The sequence below is a fragment of the Drosophila rhopaloa genome, unplaced genomic scaffold (assembly GCF_018152115.1).
Source record: "Drosophila rhopaloa isolate 14029-0021.01 unplaced genomic scaffold, ASM1815211v1 contig_2, whole genome shotgun sequence".
NCBI classification, from domain to species: Eukaryota; Metazoa; Arthropoda; class Insecta; order Diptera; family Drosophilidae; genus Drosophila; species Drosophila rhopaloa.
Genome location: NW_025335083.1, coordinates 5053527 through 5075635, shown reverse-complemented (window position 1 = coordinate 5075635; position 22109 = coordinate 5053527). Strand labels below are relative to the sequence as shown.

Genomic DNA, 22109 nt, shown 5'->3' with positions numbered 1-22109 from the left:
GAAGGGTATAAAAGTACATAAAAATAACATTTTAATAATTTGGCTTATTTCAAAATTAAGAAGGCAGTAAAATGTTTTTATTTATTACAGCTAGTGTAATTAAGAAGCAGTTTGTCGCTTTTTTTTGTGAATTTTTATGTAGACCAAATAAGTCTCTTTCACTTTCGGTCTCTTAAATAAACATAATAATTATAATCAGAATTATTGATCTGTGTTTCCCCAGGCAAACAAAATTTCACCTTTTTTAAGACCTAAAGGCAATTGATTATTATACATTACATTGTTGGCATTTATGGTTCATTAGCTCTGTAATTTGTGCTATTTAATAGTAAAGAAAAACCCCTTTAAAATCGCTTGTTTAATAATAACAATAAGTATTGATAATGCATTTTAATAAGCTATTTGGAATATTAAATTCTGTTGTTTCTTTATTAAGTTTGTTGCTTGTTGTGATGCTTTAAATATTATGTATATCATAATATCAGTGTAAACTTTCACTTAGAAAAATAACATTTAAGTTTATTAGCTATTATGTATATTCACAAATTTGTCTTAATGACTACGCTCATGAACTTTAATTTATAAGATTTTCAGAACGGCGTAACATTAATAATATTGGTTCTTTAAAAACAGCTATGCAATCCAACCTTTAAAAAACTTATTTTAATTATCTTTTCACCTTCTCGCCTGAACATATTTGGTATTACCAATAGAATCAGACCGCGTCCTTGTCACTCTCTTTTTGGCCGCCATGTGTCAATCCTTGGGGGTCGTGAAAGCAGACAAAGGTAGAAATTGGCAACAGCTGTCAGCCAAACAAACAGACAGTATTCCGTGGAAGGGGGGATAGGGGGGTCGAGGCGTTAATGAAATTGAAATCAATCGAAAGACCAGAAGTCAAAGGCAGCGTGACCGCAGCGGCAAGCTGTCCTCCAAACACCGACTCTAATGCCCTCAAAATTCGTTGAAAATTTTCAGTTTACTTCAAAGGCCACAAATTGAGTTTTCTCGCAAAAACAAATTGAGTTTTTAACTAAGGAATATTTTCGTTAAATGTTCTTTGGCAAAGTTTTTGTCACTCGGCTTTTCACATATGACAGCAAGTTTGTGTGGCTGGCAAACTTTGCAGCTGACAACTTTCCTAATTGTCTGATTGAATTGATGATTTAATAACTAAAATTTAATTTCACCGAATGGAAGGGAAGCGCAACGAAACGATGACAAGTTTCCTGAAAAGTTTTCGAGCTTTGGTTTTCATTTACTGCGGATTTGTGTTGAGTTTTGCGATTCCAGCAGGAGTTTTTCGGAGAGCAGCCTTCAGCTGTCGGAAATCGCAAAACAAAAGTAAAAATCAATTGAGGCTTTCCCTTCCTCTCCCGGCTCCTTGCTCCTTGCTCTTTGCTGGCCATTAAGCCAGGGAAAACCCGAACCGGTAACAAAAATAAAGGGCGACAACATCGATGTGGACAATGCCACAATGCGATTGCGGTCAGGGCTCAGCTGTGGCCCTTCCCTCCCCTCCCCCCGCACATCGCCTTTTCCGATTTTCCCGACTTCCCCCTTTGGCCGTTCACTGGGCCGCGTTCGTGTCCGGCTTGCAGCTGGAAACTAAAACACAAAAGCTCCGGCCGGCCAGGTCCTGCACTTAACAGGCAAAAACCGAGCCGAAAATCCAAAAGAAAAACAGTTACAAGTGGAAGAGAAGATCGACTGGCGGGAAGTCGACCAGGTGTTACCCTGTGAATTGCAATATGGTTTTCAAGTAAAAGTGAATGAATAATAAAGCTGTAAACCCTTAAACCCTTACGCTTATGGGTAAAGAAACTACTCTGCAATCCAAAGAGACTTTTATAAGAACATGTTTGAAAAGTATACAAGCTTAAGCTGACTTTCGCAAATCCAAATTTGGTAACATAAATTATATGTTTGTTAAGAGTCTTACATTTACATTAAAAATTGCCACCCGCATATGTAAAAAGCCTTGGAAATCAGTAATCGGGTTTTGTATTGACTTTGTTTCCTTTGAATTAAATATTTTAAACACATAGAAACTTAAAGCTATTGAGTTTTGCTTTGCAAACGGTCAAATACCGTCAGCACATAATACAATTTTTATCCTTTTTAGCTAATAAATACCTTGCTTTACAATGTTATTCCTTTAAAAATAAATTCTTTAATCAATAATCTAAAATCACTTGTGGTCGACTTTAAGCTTTTTCGTTTTAGTTTTCGTTTTAACTGTTTAAATAGTTTCTATAAATTGAAATTTCCAATGCTGATTTGAAATAATATATTAGATTGTATTTTATTTGATGTAGTTATCATTTTAATAAATTCCATTGCTATTCTCTTAGCCATTTAAACGCTCATGGGGAAGCAATATAAAAATAAATACTATGATTTCAGGCCGAGCTAAATATTTAAGAATGCAAAAATGGAATCTTTCCGATTTTCCTCCTGTCGGACTCACCCTAAATCCTTTACAGCTGCAGGCCAAGTTCTTGTGGGCAGGTCGAGGTTGGTTTGGCTGGCCCTACCATCTGCTGGCTTGGTTCAGTGCAGAAATCTCAAAAGAAATCAGATTGTGGCCAAAAAACTTCACAACGAAGTTTAGGCAGCTAATTAATTAAGTTCCTGCACTTGGGGGTTATCGGGGACAAACCGACGTGCCTCAGGAATAAATAAAGACCAAGTTCAATTTAAAGTGCAACATCAGTGGGGGAAATTGGGGAAATTGCTTTAACCCTGTCGCAGCGGCGGCTGATTAACAGGGCATAGCCAATGTTAACAAATTGCATTATTGGAGGAACAATCGAGACATTCCGCTCCCCCACTTTCAGCACTTTTTCTGAGTGTTTTAAACGATACGGAAAGTCGCCGGGGCAGACAGTGTAAATATGTGCACAGTGGGTGGAATAAGTGCGCGGCCATCGATGCCGCTATCGACAATATGCAAATATATACGTATATATGCGGACACATGTGTGACTCCGCACGCTTCAGGTGTTAATGATATAATTTTATTTCGTGTACAAGTAAATTTCATTACCCTTGATAATGGCCCCATATAAAGAGGGTGCCCTCAAGCGATGAGGGGTCAGAGGTCAGTGAGTGTCGGGTAATGATAGCCGCCGATGTCGAGAGCCCCGGGATTATACAGATTTTTCATTTGTCACTGCAAAACTGACATTAAACTTCACTTAATTTTGAAATTAATTTGCTTATATCAATAGCAAAATAGCATTTAAGTGAGTGAGGAATGTGTTAAAGTTGTGTCCTTCACTTAAAGTACATTTTAATGGCTGTGAAATGTTGTAAAATATTTTTTTAATTTTGTAGTTTTGGTTATTTATCGCATCCGAGTACGAAAATGAAAAAATGTATTATTTTTGTAGCACATAATAATTAAAGTCGCCAATTAATAAATTCCAAAAAATAATACAAATCAATTACCAAGCATTTTGATTGATGGCAGCTTGCTTGTGGTAAAATCAAAAATACCAATAATTACCGATATCTTTTGCACTTGTTTAAATAGTGATGTGGGTTTAGTCTGCATTTATTTATTTAATTTGACTGCGTATTTATGGCCTGCAATTCCGCATGCCAGAGATATTTTTCTTGATTCGCATTCATTCGCTTATTGAAATATTATAGACAAAGGACAAAGGGTATGCAAAACATGTTGTTCGAGCCGTGGACATGGGCGTAGGAAGGGGTGCCGAGGTGTGCCAAGGGCCCCGTATCAACAGCAACTACGAATTCGGGCTGATAAATATTAATGCTGTGCAAAGTGCGCACTGAGCCCTTGTGGGCAAAGGACTTTGGTGTCCTGTCCTCGGTCCTTCGTCCTCCGTCCTCCGACCCCAGTCCTCAGCCCCGTTCTCGATTCTCGGCATCGACTGCCAGAATCCTGGCGGCATTAATATTCATTTCCATGGCTACAATAACAGGGGGCGCGGCCACAAGGGGCGACTGCCATAAAGACAACAACAACAGTGGCAGGACACGGTAGCCAGGATCCGGCTCCTCCTTCTGGGGAATGCCAGTGTGTGTCAAAGGAATTGTTGAGGCAGGACCCGAAAGCACAGGAGTCAGGGACAATCGGGAGACACATTGTGAATGCTCGGCGCCTGCTCTTTGACATTCATTTAATTGACTCCTCTTTCGGTTTTGCATTTCAAATGAGGCGAGAATTCAATTTTTGTTTTGGAAATTAATTAAATTTCTGCAGCCAGCTTTCATAGCCAACCGCAATACAAGAAATTTAAATATAAATTTAATAAGCCTGCCGAGCAATGTGCTCCCTCCTCACAGCTGATTCTCAAACGCCACTCGCATTTTCATCATTTTATTTTATTGTTATTATCGCTTTGGCAAGGGTCCGCAAAAAAATTTAGAACTGAAATATGAAAATGTTATTCAAATGCATACAACATTTCAAATACCCTTTCGATTGGTTTTTAAAAAGTTATTAACTAATTATTGTAGTCATTTTAAATACACTTTTTATTGTTTTTATAAAGCCAATGAATGTCACTTATCTAACTAATTTTATTGCTCTCAAAAATGATTAGATAATTATTTGAGTCATTTCAAACCTTCTTTTAAAACTTTTCCATTTACTATTTATTTTTTCAAGAATAATATTACTTTATTATTTCCAGAGAAACGCCCCTAATTTCCTGAAGAAAGTTATAAAGACATTTATATATAACTATTATTTCAAATTTCTATTTAAGGTCTAGTTGTATACATTTTTATGTTATCTTTAAATATATGCATATTTTTACACAAAGGGTATTTCGTAGCAGTAAATTTAGTAAACTTTATGCCTTTAGTTAAACCTACTTCGCCCTTTGTTGGCAAGAGTATGCAAAAGGCAAAAAGCCAAAGAATGCTCGTCCTTCGGCCTGCGTCCTTCACACTTTGTCAATGAGAGTTGGGTGTGAAAAATGAAATTATAAGCAGAACGACAGGCCCGAGCAGCAACTCCTTTGCCAGGACAACTCCTGGCATCGCCGTCGTCATCAGCATCATGACAGTTGAGGATACATCTTAGGCGCATTTTAATTTCATGCTTTGCTTGACTCGTGTCTCCCCAGCTTTCCCTTTTCCACGATTTTCCCAGTTTCCCCAGCTGCGGCTCCTGTCTCTCTTTTTGATTGTTGCTGCGTAATGACATTTAATGTCCATAGACCATAATTGACAGGGGGAGGGGAAATGGGGGGATTGCCGGCGGATCTTCATGCGCGACTGCACAGCAGTTAAATTCCGGCCTAATGTCTTCCTTTTGTATATCCATCTCTATATGTTTTGTAGGCCGACATTTGGCAGCCGCTTTTGGCCATTTGTTCTGCCATTGAAAGGGCCAAAATGATGGGGAGATGGCTGGCCATAATTTGTGGCACAGAGTGCAGTTGAAAGCTTTCACGGTTCGAATTTAATTGTGCGTCAACGTTATGAGCACGAAGGTGAAACTGGATGATTCTAACGAAATAATGAAAGATTTCCCCAGTCGCAGATAATAAATGGGGAGAGGCGAATGGTTTCAAATGGCATATTAATGGAGCGCCATTGTGGGAGAATAATAAGGGTAAAGAGATGGCTTTTATTATTAATCTAAGAAGGCATAAGGCTTTGAATCACTGGCAAACACACGCATGGGAAATCAAAGGTTAAAACCTTTCCCCTTCGGTTGAAAAATGATAAAACATGTTGTATTAAAAAGAATTCCCCAAAAAATTATTATATCTAATTATAATGTTAATTGTTTTTCAATTTTGTAATCAATTGGTAATTGAATATTCTAATAATTAGCATTTAATTTTCTATTTCCCCCTGTATTGTTACTAAATTTATCTAATTTTTGTTACGGGTCTAGTGATTTATAATCGCCAAAACCGATTGTAAAAAAATTCATTGGCTGGCTTAAATGAAGCCTGCAAAATGAATTATAAGCATTTATTCATAAATTATAATATATATAAAGCACATGAACAAAAATAATTATCATTTTGTTGTTCTCAGCATGGAAGTTTTCATTTAAAACAGCTGCTTCAAATTGAATATTTTATAATCGCGTATTAATAAAATCCATTCCTTTGAATTTCTATTTAATTTAGCCCACATACTGAGATCTTTTGCAAGAGCTGTCCATCTATTTTGAATTGCAGCTGTCCAAAAGGCTTTTATGCACTTGACTTGGCTGACTGACTGGCGGACTGACAGCCCGGGCAAAAGTTCATTAAATTAATTAATGGAAAGTTCTCGAAAATGCATTTTCCATGAGTATCATGTGGCCGATGGTATAAGCCATATTTGCAGCTCCTCCCCAAATGCAGTCAAAGGCAGGAGCAGGCCAAATCTTAAGGCTTAAGCCCCATCGCTCCCCCAAACCCCGCTGCCCCCCCCACCCTCCGGCACTTGAACCAGCTCACTTTAAGTTACCTCCTCCAGTGGCTCCGACTCCTTGCCAAATCCAATCCAATCCCGACTTGCCACCAACATGCGTATCCTTCGCGCTGCAGTCGAACAATGAGCCACCGCAGGGCAGCACCCCCACACCCCCTTCAATCATTTCCACCCACTCAGCCTTCACCCCCCCTCCTGTTCAACTTCAAGAATAGCTGCTCTTCAGCAGCTGCCAGGCAAGTTCAAACCCCCCCTCTGAACAGAAACCCTAAACTGAGCCGCGTGATGCATTTGATCTGAAACCAGCAAAATGGCAGAGTGCGGGGGGTGGGGAGTGGGGAGTGGGGGGTTATCCTGGGGCCGAGGAGTTCGTTTCAGCCATGGCAAGCACTTGAACTCCCAAAGTTCGGCTCGCTTCACTGGCTAACCATACTCAACTTATTTCTTTGCTTGATTTGTAGTCTTACAAAACGATTTTCCAGCTTGATCGAGCTTCCTTCTTTATTTCAGTTTTGTATTTACAATTCTAAACAATTTTTCTTAAGCTGGATTACTATTTAAATTTTTTAGTTGTTCATTAATATCAGCATTTTGTGTCAAAAAATTGAACGTGCCTTCTATAGTTATACATTTAAAGTAATTTTCAGCACTTAAAAAAAATATACTCAAAAGGAATCCTTCTTTAAAAGAAAAAGGGGTTCAAGCTCAAAAATTTAAAAATGTTCCTAATATAAATAAAAGCCCTAAGATCCTAACATGAACAATTAAAAACGCCCTTGATGTAAGATTTTAAATTGTACAAAAATTAAAAACTAAATAAATCGAATACAAAGAGGTAGGTTTGCTAGACTTTTTTAAAAGAATAACTTTGTCTTTTTTATAAAAATAATTTTAAAGGGTATTTTAGCAAACATATTTTAGATATGTTTGTAGTTTAAACTGTTTCTACCACTATCTGTTTCTACCACTATCACTATTATCTTACATATTATTTAAAATTAATTTAATTTGATAAATTTATAGCCCAAGATGCTAAATTCTACCACCTATGTTTGCCAGGGAAATTAATGACGAGGCACGCGCTGCGGCAGACAATGCATTCTCAATTGTAGAAGTTTCTCCGCCACCTGTCATACCCCTCTTTTCTTGAGGTTGTTGTTTTCCAGGGCAAATATTAATTTTAGCACCAATGGCTGTAGCTTTCGCTGCGTTTGGCATTGTTTGTGGCCGACTCCACATTGCGAAATTGTTGATGGCTGTGACAAGAGCCCACAGCAAGAACATTAAAAACAAACAGCGGGCGATCCCCACCTGGACCTCCTGTAAATGGAGCTAGTATTCCGTAATCAAATCAGGTTGCATTTAAATGCATGTTGAGCTTATTTGAATCTACTTCAAGCGTACACATGCACATGCCCATGCCATTTCCATTCCCATGACCTATCACCTCAGTTCACCTCCTCCGGAGTAAAAGCATTATTCTGGCATTGTTCCATTTGAACTTGAAACGGATGGAGAGGGTATGAAGTCAGACATAGTTTTGTTTCTTTCGAAATCTCAATGGAGATGGGTCTAAAAGTGTTTCACGAATAGCTTATAATTATAAAAGTATATTACTTGGTGATGCAATACATTTACAAACTTTTTATTTTGGTTTATACACAACATGGTATATTAAACATAAAACAAAATAAATAAGAAAACGTTCAGAAAACTTTTTATTGACTTTTTTGAAAAATGAAAAAAAGGAAATTTAAATAATGTATAATAAATTATTAATTAATTATTATAGTCAAAGGCCTCGTAGCTAGCATTTTGTAATTTATTTTGGTCTTAGTCTTATAAACTATTTTATCATTTATAATAAATAAATAAATAAAATAATAAATTATATTTGTAATGAAAAGGTAAACCCTGAAGTGTGACAGAAACCGCCTTAATGAAAATTCATAAAAATTCGAGCGGAATTTGGATGTAAAAGATTTCTGTCACACCCTAAAATTTACGATAGTACAAAAAATTAGGCTAACATTTTGATCGTGAGTCACGCTGCCATCGCCAACTGACGTTATTTTCTGTTGATTTTCCGTACGTGCCTTAACCACCAATAGGAACTCAACAGTTTCGTCCTGCGTCCTTACTCCCAGGTCCTTAGTGCTTAGTCCAAACCGGACTCGGCATAATCTCGCACGTAATTTGTATGTATGCGACAGAAATGTCCGTTGCACCTGTCGCCTAACCTTCGTCTTCCTTTCCCTTTCCCTCCCCCTGATCCGGCCCCTCTCCCATTTTCCATTTTCCGGGTTCTGTCTGCCCCAAGCAAAACTATTGTCTGGCCAAGTTGTTGACAGGCACGTTGACGTCATTGTTTCGTAATTTGTATCCTTAGCTGGCGCATTAGAGCTTAGTTTATGTCCCCCTGTAACCTTTGGAGAACTTGCCAAGAACTGAAAGATTTTGGCGCTATTTTTAGTTTACTTTGTAACTGTCCGTTTCATGACTGGCTGAGTTTAAGCAGTAATAATTGATAAGCATTTTAAGAAACACACTGCGTATGAGTGATTGCGGTTCCTAGTTCCTCCTTTCTATTGTTTCGGATGAGATATACATTTGTAGGAATTCACAAAGAGCTACAATATGATAAAACTGAATACTTGTATTGCTACATGCTTGTCTTAAAAATTATTAATTACACTCCTTAAATGAATTTGGTTTATCACAATAAAAACTTTATGAACACAAATTGAATACTGATATCGACCAATATGATGTCAAGAACTCTTTAAATCTTATCGATTTGGATCCTAAGAATCACCTCTCAAATCCACATAAGGTTTTATATGACTACTTACAAATATTGTATTTGATCTTTAATGTTAAATTAATCCAGATCCATTCATTTAGTTTTGAACACCGTTTGTCATCTTTGTGTAACCTTAAGATTCCCCTCCAATACCCAAACCTTGTGTTATACGACAAAATATATCGTAATTTTCAATTGCTCTATATATTTGTAAATGCTAATTTAAGCCCAATTTAATTTGGTTTTGAGCCGCATTTGTCAAAGATAAATAATTGATAATATACAAACTCTAACATATGCAATTAATCTTGACTTATTTTCCTAAATGACGCACAAAAAGTTGTTAAAAAACATTATTCCCAGATATGTCAACGGAAAGCGGTCTGTCACATCATATTAATAGTTTTCTCGGGGGAATGGCAAAAATGCACGAATTTGTCTGCCATTTACATGCTCAAAAGCTAAGCGGCTTATGCCAGCCAGGGAACGTTAAAAGGGGGCTCAGTCAGACAGACAGTCTGGCCGAGAGCTAAGTGCCGGGGAAATAGGACCCAGGATTCAGGACATTGGACCCAGGACCTAGGACCCAGAACCCGAACCCGAACCTAAACCCTGGACCACTTCCATCACATTCGAATCGATGGGAGACGCTAAAAAAATGCATCTCGTGTTCATTTGTGGCGGAAATAACTTTTTGAAGCTGGGGAGCCGCATTTTACCTGGTTGCCAACTCTCCTTTGCCGGGCTTACACTGCAAAAAGAGAATTCGCGCTGATGCAAAAAAAAAAAGCGAGTGCTCTGAGTGGCAGAGAAGCAAAGTCCATTACTATTAAAAAAGTTTTTTTAGAGCGACCATGGAAACTTTGTTTGTGGGGCCTAAGCACGAAGATGACATCAAAGTTGTGTGAGCTTAATGTAATGGCAAGTGCGGGGTGCAGTGGGGAAAGTGGGGAAGTGGACGGCTGGGAAAGTTCCCTCACATGTTTAGCTGCTGTCGAAAGTTAACTCCGGCCCGCTTCCTTGGGCAGCCTTTGGCAACTTTGTTGCACAATCGAGTACAAAATTCACTCGACTGGATTAAAAGATTACCGAGGAGATTATGAATCCTGTGGGCGGAGGAAAAAACCGAAAAGGGGAGCCGTGGAAAAAGCCGAGCCCTTCGGAACTGGGAGTTGGGTAGTTGCAGGTTTTCCTTTGAAGGGAAAATCTCCAATATATTGTTCGGAAATGTTCTCCCCTCCTGTCAGTGGCAGATACCCAATTCGATTTCAATTTGGCCTTAACCCTCTCCTGCCACAAGCCCGTGAATTTTCGACCCTAATTTAACGCGTTGACAATTTTTAATTTTTATTTAAAAACTTTTACCTGGCCAACCCTCAATTCAAATCAAATTTTTTCAGCTTCTCACCTCGCCAAAGTCTGTCCGAAAAAAGTTGTTTTGCTCATTAGGAATTCCAAAAGGTTTTTTTTCCCTCTTCCGGCCACGGCAACAAACAGCAAACTTTGCGCATTAATTTTATTGCTCGGACAGAAGCTCAGGCTGGGGAAATCCAGAATGACAAACCCTCCAAAGAGTTTTCCAAGGAAAAAAGTTTTCGATTAAGTTGTGTTCCTTAAAATTTTTTACCAAATTTCTTTGTAAGCTGTCAGAGATTTTCAGCTTGTAAATTGTGTGTCCAGTGCTTTCTTTTGCTGGGCAAGTGAAGTGCGGAGATTGTTTACTTGGGGCACAGGTTGCAAAAGGATTACCTGGGGACAGTTGGGGTTTAAAAGGTTGCATTGCTAATGGTATAGAAAAATTGAGTGAAGGTGGGAAACTCAATTTGTAAAATAAGCCCAATAAGGTGGCGCAATCTAAATGAAATACATTTTTTTTTAGAAAATTGTACCCAAAAGTGTTAAAGAAATAATAAATAATTTGTATGAGTTATATGTAGGTGTAGAATGAATTTTATGATTTTTTCTTTTTAAGTTGCTTAACAGTTATAAATACTTTAATTCCTGCTTTAACTCACAAACACCTAAATATACATTTTCGTATTTAGTTTGGAGATTCACTCGTCACCTGCATCTTAAACCTTGAGTCTTAATATTCCATAGGGTTTCAGTTAAGGGTTTTATTTAGTGCCCCCTGTTGACTGTCTGACCTGTTTCCTGGGCCTCCATTTCTGATTGAACCTCTCCAACATCCCCCGCCTTCTCATCCCTCTGCCATTTCATGGCCATTGACATGGTCAACTCCCATCGATGACCCCCCGTTCTGACCAGTTGCGATGCCTCTTGGCCAGACGCGTTTGTGACAGGCACTCGAAAAAACGCACTGGGCAGTTGGCTTAGGATCCACTCTTTCGGCCATGCTCCTTCACTTCGATGACAGCTCTCCAAGGACTCGTACATCCCCGGATTAGCCGGGCAAAGTAAATTTCAAAGCCGGCATAAGTTGAGTTTTGTCACGCGCCATCCGCAAAAATTCCCAAAACAGAATGAAATCCAAGAGGACGGAATCGAATCGAATGGAAAACGAAAGCAATGAAATGGAAACCGTGTATGCGAAAGGCGTATTATGTTTTCAATAAAGGTATATGTGGCAGGCCCAACAAGCACTTTTCCCAGCCCCTTGCCCCTGCTGTCATGCAAATCTCCAGCCTGGAAATTTTAACACTTGAGCGACTCTGATCCGTCGTCCCAAGAAAAGCTCCTGGAGCAAACATGAAATATGCCACAATTTTTTGTTGCCGGCCACAGGAATGTTTGTTAATGCCCACCCAACTTCGACCGAAATAGAGAAAGAAACTGCCGGGCCCCAAGGCAAATAAATAACGAAACCCGCTCTCGCAACATTTCGGCAAATAATCGCATAAAGCATTTCGGACTGCCCAGCTGCTGGATCGCATATGACGTGTGGTCGAGAGGGGTATTTTTAGGTATGCGGGATTGGGATTGGGATGGGGATTGGGATTGGGGCGAGGACTGGGGAGCTTCGCCATTGTTTGCTAAGCGATTTGGTTTTGGGTCGCTTTTGTTGCCGGCATTAACTGCGGTTTCCCGTCCAAGTGGCGAAGGGCCAAATACCTCTTTGAAGTGAACGGACACAAGCGGACATTCATTTTTCAAACCGTGGCTAAGAAAAATAACTGTTTCAGGACTCCATTGAATTTGGAGAACTATGATACTTTAATTGCTGAACTAAGAGTCGAAATATAATATAGAAGTGAGTAACGCTACGAAGGAAATATTTTCGACCCTATAAAGAATACATGTTCTTGATCAGCATCGAAATTCCATTTTGCATCTACGCTGTTCACCTGTTTCATTCCTGTTTTATTTTTTATCTCGTGTTCCGGTAAAAGATTTAGGTTATTGAGGGGCCGATTTACTAAAAATATAACATTCTTTAACCATCGCATAAGCTTAATTTCTTTATAACTTCTGAAATATATACTATCACTTGCCAAAAATATTGGTGGTGTTTTAATAATTATTTCCACCCTTCAGCATTCAGATTACATTCCCCTTATTCAAAATCAGTAAAACGATAGTAATTATGCATTTATTATAAAAAGCTGTTAAGAATAAAATTTGACTAATAATGGCGAAATAAAAATCGTCAACAATTAGTAATAATAAAAAAGATGATAGCTTGAGGTTGGACTTTCGTTTTTAATGTTGCTAGAATAAAACAAAACAAGCTTCCAGTCTGGTGTTCTTCTAAAACTAAAACAAAGGCCTCTTAAAACAGATTAAGTGTGATGAAACAATTTGTAACCATTTCCGATGCCTCTGGCTCTTTCAGTTTCAATAGTAAAATTTTGGATACAGTTTAGTTTTTAATCGTCAAAAGGATCTTCAGGAATCTAATTAGTTTAAGCTTGCGCCTTTGAGCCTTGCAATCCGTGCATTCTAGTATGAACCACTTCGATTTGATGGATGTTGCATTGTGTGGAAAAGCTACTTTTCATTTAAACTTAGTTTGGGGTTAGTTAATTAAAATATAAAATCAATGAAAACCAAAACAGTGTACAGGAGGTTTTCGTGACGTGTTTACATTTTCCCCAGTCCCCCACTTTCCAGCCACTTTAATTTATAATCGATTAGGCAGACTCAGCGTACAGGAGCTTTTCCTGACTGGCCTCAAGGGGTTTTCCGCAGCCCCATCCCATTTACCATTTAGTCTTATGTAAGTGTAAGGGAAATCAACACGTAAAATTCCAATTAATTCCGCTTAGCTAAATAAATCGTTTCAACGCAAAACACAAACTGATCATAAAACTTAATAACCAAAGGCACTCGAACGCAAAAACACACACATGAGCACACAGATACAAGCACGCACACTGGCGCAGGGATAATTGGCCATGTATGGGTTGTGTAAACAGTTTTTTGGGCTATTTGCTTATCGGCTGAATTGCAAGTTTGTGCGGCAAACTTTTTGTGCTGATTAATAAGAAAGTCTTTCGAAGGGGGGTGAGTGCAGGGATGGGGGTTACGGGGTTACAGGGCGTTATAGCCGGAGAAATTGAGACATTAGCCAGCTGGGCACGCGATTCCGATTCCGATGCCGATTCGCATCTTTGGGCACATCGCAAACGCATAAATCCAATTGAAAGTGCTTAGCTATGATTTTCGCTCTCGAGCCCACTGCCGGACTCACTCCCAATGTGCCTATATAGTATATATATCTAATATGGACTGGCTTAGCCCCCGGCTAGCCGTGGAATATGGCCAAGACCCCTCCTCCCCCCAATTGACCCCCACTTAGAGTTTAGTTTGGCTCGGTTCGGATCGGTGCGTACGTGTTAGTTTTTATGCACGGCGTTTTCAACACTTGGACACTTGAGTGTCGAGCCCTACGTGCCGCAATTCCCATCGACAGAGTTATCAGGACATGTCCATATATTGATAAATGCTCAAAGTGAAACATGCACCGGCAGAAATAAATGGTTCAAGACTGTTGTCATCTCATAGAAGTCCGAATTATCTTTTAAAGCAACGGATATTTCAACTTCTAATTTCCTTATTCAATTTATTATTTATTATTCAATTTATTGCATAAAAAAGTATAAGAAAATTGAAGTTCGGCAATAGAAAAAATATACAATATCAATAAAACTATTTCCGCTAAATAAAAATAATATTAATATTTTATACTTAGCTTTATTCCAAAATATTTGATTCCTAAACTAGTATTATAGGAAATACTTTGGTTCAATTCTATTTAGTATTCCTTAAACAAGATTTGATTTTCCATTTTCTATCGGCATACTAAATTTTATTTAAAATTAAACAAAGAATTCATTCTAAGTGAAATAATAATAATAAAATAGGCCTTATCTTTAATGTTCATATCTATACCTGAAGAAAAAGTAAAGAGTATTTTTTACTAAAAACTATACATGATAACCAAAGTTAATATTTTATTTATCAATTATTTATTCAATTTAATGAATAAGTGCCAGTGGTAAACTGTTAAATTAAACAAGCTCAATATCTTGAATAAGTGCTTGCAATTAGGGAAGTAACATGCAGGTAAGTTTCTGTAAATAACTATTCCTTCTCCACTTTCTTTCGCAGTGTAGGAGTCTAACTAACCCCTGCCCAAAATCCCCTCCCCCCTCGGATAGAACAAATATTTAGCTGTATGCCTGCCGGCGGTGGAAATTAAGTCACGTCGCGGCAATCGCGCACAGCAGTTGAAAGTTTTTCCAAGCCGTCGACAGAGTGAGGGAGCGGGAGGGCGATATTCGGAGTGAGCGGGACGGGCGATGGCTTGAATAGAGGTTGTTTGGCTGCGTGGAAAATGGTTTTGGCAATCTTGAAAGCGAAGCGAATATTGAAATGCCATTTCCAATGCAAATGCGGGATGGCAAAATTAATGATGTTCATTTCCTGCAGCCAGTGGCAGCCCACCACCCGGAAAACGCTCCATTCCCTGGAAACCCTTCAACCGAAAGCTTACAGGAGAATTATGATTGTGAAACAATAGACTTTTCGCCATGGTCTGGAGGCCGAATCGTTTGCTGCAGGCGGCGTGCAACAAGATTTTCGCATTAAGCTGAAACAGCCAGCCCCCTTTTAGCCACCCATGGAAGGCCATTACCATTTTCGGATAGCTGCAGTTTTGCGTTGCAGCTGACGGCGTCGTTTTTGTTTCTTTTGTTTCCCCTACTTGGCAATTTTGTATGCACTTTTTACCACCCCCATAACCACCCCCCACAGTCCCCACCCACTTCCCCTTCCCCTTCGCCAGTCACCAGTTCTTTCCGCTGTTGTTTACATTGTCACAGTTGCTGCTTTTCTTTGCATTCGAAGTTTGGTCTGCTCTGAACCGAGTTATTTTAAAGAAAATTACAAATTAATAAACAAAAAAATTATTATTAAATATACAAAAACTTTACATAACTACTTTATATAAATAATTACTGGCAGAACGTTAATAATCTCCTCGAAACAAATCGAAACCGTGTCTTAGATTGGTTTGGTTCAATACGACCATACAACGGAAAAAATATATTGATGTTAAAGTTCAAACAGCATAAGCGTATGAGTATTTTTACTAATTTTTTTTATATTGAATATATAATAACACAATAAATCGTAAAAAAACAAAATGCCCAGTTCTTAACGATATTTTATTTCGAAAGCTAAAACCCTACATGCTTTTAATTCGGTCAGGGTGTAAAGTGTAACTTGAAAACTTGACTTCAGCCTTCATATTCTAGTATATTGTTGTTTAACCTAAAATAGCCTCGAAAATTATTAGCAAAAATACCCAGTTGTGACAGTAAATAGAGTCATAAATCTTTTACGACCCTCATAGCTAACTCATCTGAAACATTGCCTATACAAATTTCAATAACTATTTTACTGCTTGACAGGCATAACTCATGATTATCGCTAAAACTCAGGCGCTTTATAAAGACAGCGATCCGTGGAAGAGTCAAGCAGTTGTTTGAAAGAAACCATGGCATTTTTAATTTTCGCTGCGATTCTGCTAATGTCCCACGGGATCCAAAGCCAGAAAAAAGCCTATTTGGATCCACTTATAAAGCTGAGTGATATCATCACGGCCCGCTTAGAAGAAAGCCTCAAGGATCTGAGGGCTGGAGAGTTTTCTTCTTATTACACTAAACTACAGCAAGCAGCCAAACTTCCATTTTCAAAACTGGACGAAAAAATTACGGCTCTTAATATGTTCAGACTTCTTCAGCGGACCGACGAGTCCTTCGGCTCAACTAGGACACCAGCGATCCAGAATGGAAGTCTGCCCGAGAACGGACCTGCCCTTCGACAGAAATTCACCCAGTCTGAAAAAAAAATCCTAAATCTTCTTATGAGGCTCGGCATCTACGATAACTTTACTGCTCGCGTTTTCAAGGCAATCTTCAGCGATGAACAGCAGCTGAAAAAACTCAAAAAGAAGCTCGATGATTTGGATAAGAAGGAAATGGACGACGGCAAAGACTCCTTGTGGGACTTTTTACTCGACCTTTTCTGAGTCTAAACTACACTGGGACCAGTTGTCCTTTTTCAGAGTTTAATAAATGGTTTATTTTATTTGCATGAAATTGATTTTTTGGCGAGCTTTCTTCTTGGTAAGGAAATGAAAATTTAACACCTCTCTTAAATTTTTTGGTGGTAACCACAATTTGTATGTGAGATGATGGCTCACCGAGCTAGCCACCTCATTGAGTTTTTATATAATTTTGGAAAAAATATGAATTAAGGATATGAACTGAAGGATAATTTTATCTTGCTTCGAAGGCACTGAAATGCAGGTGATGTTGGATTATAACATTGTGTTCGGAATTAAGTATTAGAATTCAATTTGATTTAATAATCTCCTTAGTAAAATATCGCCACAGTCTCAGAAATAGCGAAGTGTATCAAAAGTTTGCAAACATTATCCGATCTTTTCTTATAAAGAAAAATTCATTTCGAATCACAGTAGGAACATACAAAAGAATTAATTTGCCTAAGAAAGTATTGTAAGTGAACTATGACTTTTAGTGAACATAAAACACAAATCAATCTGTTGTCCATGGCCATGTTGAAAACAATTTTATTTCTCGCAGGTGTAATCTCAGTGCGCTCTCAAATTATGCAATTAAATAGTGAACAATTTTTGGCGCAAAGTTTGCCTTAGCTTGCCGCTCAACCTCCAGCCTTCCCGCTTTTTACACTATTTTTTTCCAGAAAACTCACTCAACACTCACTTAGCAGCATGAATAAAATTAAACTCACGGCACAAGTTTTATTTTTGGCGAAAGGCGAAACATACGAAACTTATAGCAAGTTGGGAATATTTCAAATACTGAATGAATTTTGCACATATTTCAAACTTGATTCCTTTTTCCCCGCTCCACACTCCACGTTGGAAAAGTTTGCGTGGCAAGGCAAGTTTTTCCCTGTTTAGTTGTTGTTGGTGTTGATGTTTCACTTCTCAATTTTACTTTTAATTTCTGGCAAAGAGGAGCGACTGCAAAAAAAAATGAATAAAACTCTTTGATGGCAAAGTTGCTTATGGTGCTACTTTTTAAGAGAGCGACTGAGGGGAATGTGTGTCAAAATTAATTAATTTCATGATTTATGCACGAAAACTTTTCCAAGGCAGTTTTTCACAGGAAAAACACTGCACTGCGGGTTAAGTGGTGCTAATGTTGGCCCATTGACCACTGGCACTACACCAACAAAGACCCCACACCCAATAAAAAACTTAAAACTAAACCGAAATAGAGCCACTCCCTGCTAAAACTAAACAGGTCACGTCGTCGGCCAGCAAAACATTTCCCCAAAACTGCGACCTCCTTCGGTCGAAAGTTCTGGTCCCAAAAAACTGAACTAGCCAACAGTTGTTACCAGCACTTGAAAAAACCAAGATTTAAAATATTATTTTTATTTAATTTTTAGCCGCTATCGAAATTGTTAAACAGTTGATTATATTTGGAGAACACCTTGTGCTTTTTATTTTTATTCCAATAAAAATTATATATTGTTAGGATTTGTTATGCCTTTTTCTTCCAATTTTAAATTATTAAATATATTAAATAAAATAAAAAAAATATTTTAATTACTCTGCCCCACTGATTTGCTTAATTAATTACTTACAATCACTTAAAGTATTAAATAAAAATATTATTTTAGCTTTTTTAAAAGATTTTTAATTGCTTGACTTCCTAAAATATAAATTTTATTACACAAAAATGTTCGATTAGGCATTCTATAATAATTTCTTTCAGTGTGCGGCTAATGCCCTTGCATTTCTACTTCTGTTGTAGGTGTGAACATTTATTTCAACACCATTCCTCTGATTAGAGCTCTTTCAGCCGCCTCACCCCCTTCTATCTTGATTGGCAAAGTTGAGTTTTGGGTTTTCATTTCCATTTGGCCTTCCCCGCAACCCGCGCCTTTCGACTTGCTGTGGAAATCCTTTCGGCTGCTTATCGTTTTTGCATTCATTTGTTTTCAATTGTAATTAATCTTGGCCAGAAAAGTTTTCTTTTGACATTTTGTGGCTCCCAGGGCGCTCCTTGACTTCGGCCTTAGTTTGCCAGGCTTTTGTATTGTCCTGGCAACTTATTCGTGTTGTTCTTGCTTTTTGGGGCTAGCGATGGCAACAACGTGTTACTGTCACAATTAAAATAAACTTTCTTCACTAATTGAAAAGTGTCAAGAATAATTTCTTTAAAGCTCCTCTAAAAAGTTAGTTTTTGGCCAATTGTTTGACTTTTTGTCTTAGGATTTCAACCAATAAATTGTTTAGGATAGAAAGTAAGAACAACTTATTATTGACAAATTTCTAATAGGAATTAAATAGAGATAGATAAACATTTTAAGGTAGCAAAGGCAATATTACTTAAGTGGATAATTATTTGAATTAATAGATAATGTATATTTATATTTATAAGTAGTATGTAAATTTAAAAGGTAAGAATCAGATTATTAAGGCAGGCTTGCACCTTGTTGGCGCCCAAAACCTGATTTTTTTCTGGAATTTATTTCTTGGAAAGTATGGTAGGTATGGGAATAAAATTTTAGCCAGTTGTAGGGTACAGTTTATTGAAGCTACACAATTTTTTTGAGTGCGATCCAAGCGAAGGGGGGAGGGGCAGTACCCAACAATGGCGGCATGTCCGCGAAAAACTCGTCCTCATGGCGGATTTTTTGGAATTTTAAGAAATAATCTGAAACGCAAAAAACGAATATATTCTTAATCTGTACACTTGTTCGCATGGCTTGAACTAGGATTATTGAAAAAACATGAAAAATACAAAAATTATGAGCTTTTGAAAAAAAAATCGGTTTTTTCCTCATTTTTTCGTCATTTATTATTTTTTTTAAATAAACAATTTTTAATATTTTCAAAAGATCCTAGTCTATTCCATGCACATACTTCTGAGGAACATGTATAAAAAATTTCATGACGATTGCTCAATTTTTGCGGCTTGTACGACTTCCGCCAACTCGGAAAACATGGTTTCGAGAAAAACGCGTTTGAAAATTTGCACTATAATGACAACGCGCTTGACACCGGTCCACCAAACGCCCGATAACTTTCGTAATTCAAGAGATTTCGACTTGAAATTTTAGGAGAGTAAAATTGAAACATGTATGTATCCAAACTGCAAAAAAAAAAAATTTATTTTTTTGACCTCACAAGGTGCAAGCCTGCCTTAAACATTAATATGCCATACAGTAAATAAATAAACAAAAGTCTTAAGTCAAATGTCTTCCTTACATTACACTATGGGGCCAACGACCACTTTGGTTGGCCAAAACCCATTTTTGAAAAGTCGTCAAAACCAAAAAAGTTGTTTTAGGATATATTAACAGAAGACCAATCTGCAATGTTACGTTTCAGGAATTCCGATAGAGTGCGCTTCTGTTAAGATAACAGCTGTTAAATCAGATGTTTAAGATGCAAGCCACGTGCTTTTGAAATTCGACTTATAAATTGCATTTTTAAAGTATTTAAAAAAGCACTTTATAAGCGTTCCAAAAAATTTTTGTAATATGAATTCGATGAATGGTGGTGTGTACTAGGTGTTTGTGTGTTTAAACGGTTGAAATCTATCGCGCTGTCTTTGTAATAAAGTGTTAAAGTGAGTTGTCTAAAACGCGTTTTTTAATTAGAAAACTAATTTTTAAGTAGAGCAACAAAGTGAGTCCAGCGGAGTCCACTTCTGAAACCTATTGAGATTTGTAGAGTATTAAATTCTTTTTAAAATGTATATGGTTAGAATCGCCACTTATTGCCACTTTTTCCGAAATTTTATTTTTAAGCACATAACCTCAAGTTTTTCAACCTTAACAGTAGTTACGTTGAATATTAGAATCCTTTTAATTTTCAATGAAATATTGAACTAGAATCCGAAGAGCATGATGTTTAATAGCAGGTGCCATTTTTTTTACTTATTAATAAAATTTGTTTAATTCGATTTTTGTGCATTTAAATTGAACCTTTGTGGAACGAAGAACATTTTGTTTTGAATTTTGAATTCTATTCAGAAACAGATATAAAAAATATAAAAAAAATATAATATAAATGTAATTATAAAGTATATAATAAAAAAAAAAAATTATTCGATTATCTTAAAAAATAACAAATTTGACTAAATCGATCGTATGGCAGCTATGGGATATATTTGTTCGATCCTATTCATTTTAACATATATGTTGCCTAAGGATACCAAAATACGATTGGTAAAGTTTTATCTCGATATCTCTAAAATTGAGCGAGTTATTAATTTTGGCCAACAAAAGTGGTCGTTGGCCCCATAGTGCATTATAAGTAAGTGGAAATTCGTGAATAAATACATACATCTAGATTATATTGTACTTGTAATTAAAGTTAAATGTTTTATGGTCCAACCTACAGGCTGCTTAATCAAGCATTAACAGATACATTTGTTCGGGATTTTACGCAATCTTTGCTTGCGGCACATGAGCGATTTTCATAATCCAGGGATAATAAGTAGGGCAGGGGGCTTGAAAGTATTTTGCATTGCATTAATTGAAATTTTTGCCACATCAAAGGGCATGAAAAAGCCGCAAAAACATGGAAAGCTCAAACCAGTGCATTTCCCGCCCCTCCCAAGTCCAAAGAGATTTCCCCGCAAAGCTGCAACCGCACGAGAACTAATTACACTAAAGTGTCAAGTAAGAGAGAGTGAGTCGAACGAAGTGCAGGAAAAGTGTGCAAAGTAATGCCAAGTTTGCTGTCGAAGCCAGCCAGCCGTAAGTAATGCCGAACTTTGATATAATAATTTATAAGAATATTTGCAAATTCCAATAGCGGCGAGGAAATATTTTTGCCCGAGATGCCCGAAAGTATGCAATGGCAAATGCACTCGCAGCTGGTCGACACCGAGCGGCAAAAGTATGCAGCCGGGACGATAACACAAATCTTTTGCGGGCGGGCCACCGGAGGAAGTCGAAACTTTGCCCGGCGAGAAAACTTAATCCAAGAGCCGAGAGCCCAAAGTCAAACAAACAAACAAATGCCGTGGGTACGGAGTTGAAGTTGGGGGAGTTCTGGATCCCGAATCCCGGGCTCTTAAGCTGCCATTCATCAGTTTCGACTGGCCAAGTATTTAAGCCATTTGCTCTAATGAATGCGGTCGCGCATTTTTAAACGCCCACAAAACTATCCACGGGGTTGAGTTCGAGAGTTTGGTGATTGCTCACGAAGTTTGCCAAAGGAAAGTTTCCACTTATTCGAAACACGTGCAGAATTATGCTTTCCGTCTTCGGATTTGCATACCCTGTACCTTGATTTGGTTGAGTCCATTGATAAATACTTTTCCACGCCATTGGAACATATGTACAATAATAATTACTTCGAAACAAATAAAAACATAAAGGGTTTTATACCAAACATTTTATTAGATTTCTA

At 37.7% G+C, this 22109-nt stretch overlaps 1 protein-coding gene across 1 annotated transcript; it reads left to right on the top strand.

Moving 5' to 3' along the window:
- Window positions 1-16178: 16178 nt before the first annotated feature.
- Window positions 16179-16771, top strand: LOC108050585. Its single transcript, XM_017132319.2, has one exon. The coding sequence runs from the start codon at window positions 16179-16181 to the stop codon at window positions 16710-16712; it is 534 nt and encodes a 177-aa protein (XP_016987808.1). The 3' UTR covers window positions 16713-16771.
- Window positions 16772-22109: the final 5338 nt, after the last annotated feature.